Source organism: Aethalodelphis obliquidens, unplaced genomic scaffold (assembly GCF_003676395.1).
Source record: "Aethalodelphis obliquidens isolate GAN/ISIS:26980383/991018 unplaced genomic scaffold, ASM367639v1 scaffold1203, whole genome shotgun sequence".
Lineage (NCBI taxonomy): Eukaryota > Metazoa > Chordata > Mammalia > Artiodactyla > Delphinidae > Aethalodelphis > Aethalodelphis obliquidens.
In genome coordinates, this window is record NW_020839114.1 from 1 (window position 1) to 7256 (window position 7256).

At 52.2% G+C, this 7256-nt stretch overlaps 1 protein-coding gene across 1 annotated transcript; it reads right to left on the minus strand.

Annotated features, from left to right (window-relative positions):
- Positions 1-2881: 2881 nt before the first annotated feature.
- LOC113617021 (uncharacterized) lies at positions 2882-7250 on the minus strand (the record flags this gene model as incomplete). Its single annotated transcript, XM_027100351.1, is given in 2 exon segments — positions 2882-4240; positions 4908-7250. Coding segments are annotated over 2 exon segments (2505 nt in total), but the record flags the coding sequence as incomplete, so codon positions are not given.
- Positions 7251-7256: the final 6 nt, after the last annotated feature.

Here is a 7256-nt window from a genome sequence, read left to right on the forward strand (position 1 = left end):
TGAAATGCCCGAGGTCGCGAGGCCCCTCCACAAGACCACCAGAGTCGAGAGTCAAAGCCAAACGGCAAGGGTCATTTATTGCAGGTTCGAACCTGGACCTCCGCGCACTCGTTGCCGGTGACGCTAAGAGGTGCTGGCGGAGTTTAGTACAGCTCTTTTATAGACCGGTACAAACATAGTTGCCGATTGGTTGACTTTTAAACAAAGACACTAGTCGCCGATTGGTTGACTTTTAAACAGAGACACTAGTCGCCGATTGGTTAACTTTTAAACAAAGACACTAGTCGCCGATTGGTTAACTTTTAAACAGAGACACTAGTCGCCGTCTAATTGGTTGTACGGTTGCGGGGGGGGGGGGGTCAGCAAGCGTAATTACAGAAGCGAGAGCGGCTGGTTAAGTTTCGGTTTCCTGAGGTTTTGTTTCTCAATTGGAAATACTTAAGGCGGGGCCATGGTCACAAAAAGAAATAGTGCAAACAGGAGGACTGATGCGACCCTAACAGTGCTGCGGCCTCCACCAGCCCAACGGCAGGGCGGCGGGAGGCTGTGCGCCCAACTTCAGGCGGCGCTCCCAAATGTGGCAAGCCCAGCGCCGCGCCCTGGAATGGCCCTTTTTCGGCCCTTCTCCTCCGGAAAGAACAGAAAAGAAATTCCGGGCGTCAACTCAGTCCTATTCCCACCAAAGTAGAACATAGCCCCCTCATTCCCCCCTTTCTCATGAACCAGAGGAGCCAATCTTGGGTCCTCAAGGCTCAGTTTCTTCAATTTCTGAGGCCTCGCAGGGCTGATATTGTGTTCTTAATATCATTAGCTGGACTGTATTTATTCTTTCGCGAACAAAATTCATGACTTTACTGAGTATACAGGGGCCTATAGTGAGGAGGAGAAGGAGGCATAGTAGAGGGCCCAGGATGGGGAGGAGGAAGGGGAGCATCCCATGAAATCCTGACCAAAGGGGATTATCCGCTAATTCTTGCCGGCGGCGAGCTAGGTCTTCCTGGAGCTGGTGGATCTTGTTTCTTACAATGCCTGATTTATTCGCATAGAAACAACATTTTTCTTTTAGGGCGAGGCATATCCCACCCTGTTCAGCTGTCAGCAAGTCTAAGCCCCTCCTATTCTGTAGGACCACCTCGGCCAGCGAATCTAATTGGTCCTGTAAGTCCTGAATGGTCCCAGAGAGAGTTTCTACATCTTCTATTAATTGCCTAGACAGCTGACTATATGAGTGAAGGGAGACCCCAAGACCCGTACTTCCTGTGGCCACAGCTCCTGTAATTCCTAATCCTACCAGGAGGGGTATGACTGTAATGGCTCGTTTGGTTCTCCCTGCCCAAAGGTCAAAGCTGGGAATGGGCAATGGGGTGTCTCCCGAGATTAGGTCTACATTGGGGAGGAGGGTGGCTAGGTTGCAGACCCCTGTCCAATTCGGGGGTAAATAGGTGTATGCTAGGTTATTTCCACAGACAAAAACAGTGGTGTTAGGACTACAGAGGGAGGAGTTCACGGGGATATACTGACTACATCCAGTGGATGAAAGGATTCCCAAGTCAATACTGGCGTTAGAGAGGGAATCGTTCTTAACAAAGCATGAGGTATTAAAGGTGGTTGAAAATTTTGAAAATTGTATGGGGAACGGCTCGGGGAGTAAAGTAGGGTTACATCGTTCGCTGATGTTTAAATTGGCGAAGGTGGGGATGGCTATAGGGCGGGGCGGTCCTTGAGGAAGGCAGAGCCAGCAATCCTGTGCTAAGTTGGGGTTGGTGGCATTCAAAAGCGCAAAAGTAGCTTCTAGTATGGACATGGTCTGGGAGTCCAATTCAGAGGGATCGGCCTTAGGGAGAATTAGGGGGTGGTAGCTGAGCTGTGGGTACAGATGCCGATAGACCTCTTCTATTTGTCTTCGGGTTTCTATCTGGCGCACTGCGTCCTGGGGCCCCCCACCGTCTGACATATGTGTGGGGGCCCTGGTATTCCAGCATACCGGGGTCCCGGGGGTGCCAGTGCATCCAGCCTGAAGGTATTTATTATCATCACTAATGGTGGGGCTTTTATTATTCTGTAGTATGGCTGTGAAATAAGTCTTGTTATTGGCCCCTATACATTGCTGGTAAGAGGAATAGCACATGCTATGCATTGATTCCTGGAAGGTAGAACAGGGGCAAGTAGCTCGAGGGGGGAGTGGCTTAGGCTTATGGTAGCATTGCCAGTTTTGAGAGGCCCCGGTAACCCTATATTCCTGAACAAGATACGCAGTTATGCTCCCGCAGTCCTGCATATGAGTATATCCTCGGGGAACAACAGGAGTCTCCATAGTACCTCCCCTGCACTCGCACGGTGCACCATATAGTAGTTGTATTAAAGTATTCTTATTGGGGGGAGGGCTGAATCCTCCCCTCGTGGCCCGAGGGTTGAGGGTTAGGACTATCATTAGGGCTATCAGCAGTACCTTGGTCATCATGGGGGAGGGTACGGCGCAAAGTCAGTTTGAGGGGATTGTTCTTACTCCGGTCAACAGTCCAGGTGACATCAGCTTTAGTGGACTTGATGAGGTCAGAAAATGGGTCCACCGGCTTGACGTGTGTGTAATGGATCCAGGCAGCTATGCTGTCCACCTTGATGGCTGTCGGCGTTGTCAGGATGATCTGGTAAGGTCCTTTCCACCTGGGTTCTAGGGTCTCTTGTCGATGGCGTTTGACAAGGACCCAGTCACCTGGCCGGAGCTGGTGTGGAGTAGGTGGGGGTCCTGTTGCATATAGCTCTTTTAGTTTGGGCCAGATTGTCTCGTGTATCCGCTGTAAGGCTTGGAGGGAAGACAGGAAATTATTTTCTGGGTCCAATTGGATAAGGTTAGTCTTTAGATTAGGGATGATAGGAGGAGGCCTACCATGCATTATTTCGTAGGGAGTAAATCCTAGCTTATAGGGGGAATTTCGCACCCTAAACAGAGCGTAGGGGAGTAGGACTACCCAGTTAGCGCCAGTCTCCATGGTCAATTTAGTCAAGGTCTCTTTTAAAGTTCTATTCATCCTTTCTACCTGTCCTGAACTCTGGGGGCGGTATGCACAATGTAATTTCCAATTAGCCCCAAGTATGGAAGCCAGATCCTGACTTACCTTAGAAACGAAGGCTGGCCCGTTGTCGGACCCTATCATAACTGGAAAGCCATACCTGGGCAGGATCTCTTCTAGTAGCTTCTTAGCTACTATTTGTGCAGTCTCATTCTTGGTTGGGAATGCCTCAGTCCAACCTGAAAAGGTATCTATAAACACCAGTAAATATTTATACCCATATTTGCCAGGCTTTACCTCTGTGAAGTCCACTTCCCAGTAGGCTCCAGGCTGGTTTCCTCTCTCCCGGATGCCAGTGGTTGGCGGGTGGGTGCTGGCATTATGGAGTTGGCAGACTGCACAGTCAGCAACCAGTCGTTCAGTCTTCTCGGAGACATTTTTAATTTTAAGTCCAGTCTGCCTGATGAGATCCTGTAGCCGTCGGGCGCCCAAGTGGGTGCTACGGTGGATCCGTTCAAGGACCAGGGTTCCTAGTCTCTCAGGAAGGAGGATATTGTTCTTAGCGTCCCGCCACCATCCGTCTCTAACCTGGGTTAGAGGGAGCCTGCTCATCCATCTGATGTCATCCTCCGAGTAGTCGGGTTGGGGCGGTAGTTCCCGGGGGCCTGGATCCGGCAGTTGCAGGGGAAGTAATGGTATTGGAGTGTGTGCCGCCTTTCGAGCCATCTGGTCTGCCAAATTGTTGCCTCGGGCGACTGGATTCGTGGGTTTTTGATGCCCCGGGCAGTGTACAATGGCTAGCTTTTTGGGTTCCCATATGGCCGCTAGCAAGGCCAGGATTTCCTCTTTGTTCTTGATGTCTTTGCCCTCTGCTGTGAGTAGTCCCCGCTCTCGGTATATTGCCCCATGTATATGTGCGGTAGCGAAAGCATACCGGCTGTCTGTGTATATGGTAGCTTTTTGGCCTTTGCTCATCTTGAGAGCTTGGGTCAGGGCAATTAATTCAGCTTTTTGGGCTGAGGTCCCTGGGGGGAGAGTCTCTGCCCATATCACCTCAGTTTCTGATGTTACTGCTGCCCCCGCATACCTCTGACCTTGCTGGACAAAGCTGCTGCCGTCAGTGAACCATGTGACTTGTGCATCCGGTAGGGGCTGGTCACGTAGGTCTTCCCGAACCCCATGGATCTGGGCCAGTACCTCTGCACAGTCATGGAGTGGGGAGTCCAAATCTGGGTCAGGTAATAGGGAGGCAGGGTTTAATGCCCGCGGCGGAGTGTAGCTGATTCTGGGGGGATTTAACAGTAGACCCTGGTAGTGGACCAATCGAGCATTGCTCATCCATCGGTCGGGAGGCTGTTTGAGAACCCCGTCGATGGCGTGGGGGGTGGTGACATGTAACTCCTGCCCCATAGTTAGTTTGTCAGCATCCTTTACCATTAGGGCCGTGGCGGCGATCATCCGGAGGCAAGGAGGCCAGCCGGCAGCCACTGGGTCCAATTTTTTTGATAGGTAAGCAACAGGCCTGGGCCAAGGACCGAGGGGCTGGGTCAACACGGCCTTAGCTATGCCTTTGCTTTCATCTACAAAGAGGTGGAAGGGTTTGGAGACATCAGGGAGACCCAGGGCGGGTGCGGAAAGCAAGGCAGTTTTGATCTGCTGAAATGACTGCTCAGCCTCTTCTGTCCATTCAAAGGGCGTCTGCTCTTTGGTGGCTAGGTATAGCGGTTTGGCCATTTCAGCAAATTTGGGTATCCATAAACGGCAGAACCCAGCCGACCCCAAAAATTCCCTCACCTGTCGAGGCGTGGTGGGTCTGGGGATGCGGAGGACGGTTTCCTTCCGTGCATCTGTGAGCCATCGTTGCCCCCCTTTCAATAGGTATCCCAGGTAAGTTACCTCAGGCCTGCAGATCTGTGCTTTCTTGGCAGAGGCTCGGTATCCCAGGGTGCCGAGAGTCCGTAGGAGGTTTCTGGTTCCCTGCAGGCAGGCTTCAGCGGTCTCAGCAGCTATTAAGAGATCATCAACATACTGCAGGAGGGTTACATTGGGGTTTTGTCTCCGGTACTCACTGAGATCCTCGTGTAGGGCCTCATCAAACAAGGTAGGCGAGTTTTTGAATCCTTGGGGAAGTCTGGTCCAGGTGAGTTGTCCGTTTATACCTCTCTCGGGATCTGACCATTCGAAGGCAAAGAGTTCTTGACTTTTGGGCGCCAAGGGTAAACTAAAAAAGGCATCTTTGAGGTCCAGCACAGTATACCATTGTTTTTCTGGACTAAGGGCGCTCAAAAGAGTATATGGATTGGGCACAGTAGGATGGATGTCTATGACCCGTCTGTTAACTTCCCTCAGGTCCTGCACTGGGCGGTAGTCTTTACTGTTAGGTTTGCGGACTGGCAGCAGGGGTGTATTCCAGGCCGACTGGCAGGGACGCAGTATCCCCAGGTCAAGAAGCCGGCGAATATGAGGAGTGATACCAGTCTTGGCCTCTAGGGGCATGGGATATTGTCGGACACGTGCAGGATCTGCCCCCGGTTTGATCTCTATGAATAGGGCTGGGCGATGTTTGGCTAGTCCCACCCCCCCTGTTTCTGCCCATGCTTCGGGGAACTGCTGAAGCCATGACTCTATATCTTGATTTTGGGAGGGTGGTTCCTGGTGAAGTCGGTACTCATCTTCCAAGTTCAGGGTGAGCACAGATATGGGTTGGTCGTGAGGGTCTGTTACGATTGGCCCCTCTGGCCGAAAATGAATTTGTGCTCCCATTTTAGTGAGTAAGTCTCTCCCCAGTAAGGGGCAAGGGCTATCAGGAATGACCAGAAAGGTATGGGTTACCCTTCCCGTGCCCAAGTCCACAGTTCTCTGAGTGGTCCAAAGGTAACGTTTGACTCCCGTAGCTCCCTGGACCCAGGAGGATTTGTTAGAAATTTTCCCGTGGGGCTTAACCAAGACCGAATGCTGTGCCCCTGTATCCACCAGGAATTGGACTGGTTTCCCCTCCACTCGTAGGGTTACCCTGGGTTCGGGGAGGGGGTCCGAACCCCGTCCCCCCTAATTTGTATCATGTGTAAACAGGACTGGGGTGGCGTTCGGTTGCCATTGCCCCTGGTCGGGGCGCGGCTGCCTTTTCTTGGGGCATTCCCGAGCCCAGTGGCCCTTTTCCCTGCAATAGGCACATTGATCTCTGTCCAATGGTCGCCTGGGAGGTCGAGTGGCTGGGGGGCCCTCTTGATCTTTCTGAACAATGGCGGCCAGGACTTTAGTCATTTTCTCAGTGGCTTTAAGTTGTTTATCCTCTGGGGCGTCTCGGTTATTAAAGACGCGCTGGGCGATACGGAGTAAGTCCTGTATCTGTTTGCCCTCCAGATCTTCTAACTTCTGGAGTTTCTTTTTAATATCAGGGGCTGCCTGGTTAACGAAGGACATTACAATGGCGGCCTGATTTTCGGGGGCCTCTGGATCCATAGGGGTATACTGCCTAAAGGCTTCCATTAATCTTTCTAAATAAGAGGAGGGACTTTCTGTTCTACCTTGTACAATTGAATATACCTTGGCCAAATTAGTGGGCTTGCGCGCGGCAGCCCGGAGACCCGCCATTAGAGTCTGGCGATAAATGAGCAGTCGTCCCCTACCTTCTCCGGTGTTATAGTCCCAATCATCCTGCGGGGGGCGAGTTAAGGGAAAAGCTGCATTGATGAGGTCAGGGTTAGCGGTGGGTTGACCATTATCTCCAGGAACCAGTTTTCTCGCCTCCAGCTGGATTCGCTCCCGTTCTTCGGTAGTGAATAGGATCCGGAGGAGCTGTTGGCAGTCATCCCAGGTGGGCTGATGAGTGAACATAACGCTATCTAGAAGAGCTATCAAGTCTTTAGGATTATCAGAAAAACGGGCATTCTGGGTTTTCCAATTATATAGGTCACTGGTAGAGAATGGCCAATACTGGAGTCGGGGGTTCCCTGTCTCATCGGGAGGGCCTATTTCTCGCAGGGGTAGGGCTATGGTGGAATCAGGATGGCGGAACCCTGGGTCGCGCTGAGTGCGTCCGCGAGTGCGCCCAGCCGGTCCCTGGGAATTATTTTCATTGGGCAGGGGGACCGGTAGCGCCTCTGCCTCTCGGTCCTCCGGTTCTGGCCTGGGTGGCCCTCCGGGAGGGGCCGCAGGAGGTTCTACCAAGGGGAGAGGAGCAGAGCCAGGAGCAGGAAGGGGGACTGGTTGTGGGGCCAAAGGAGGAGATTGATATGGGGGGGG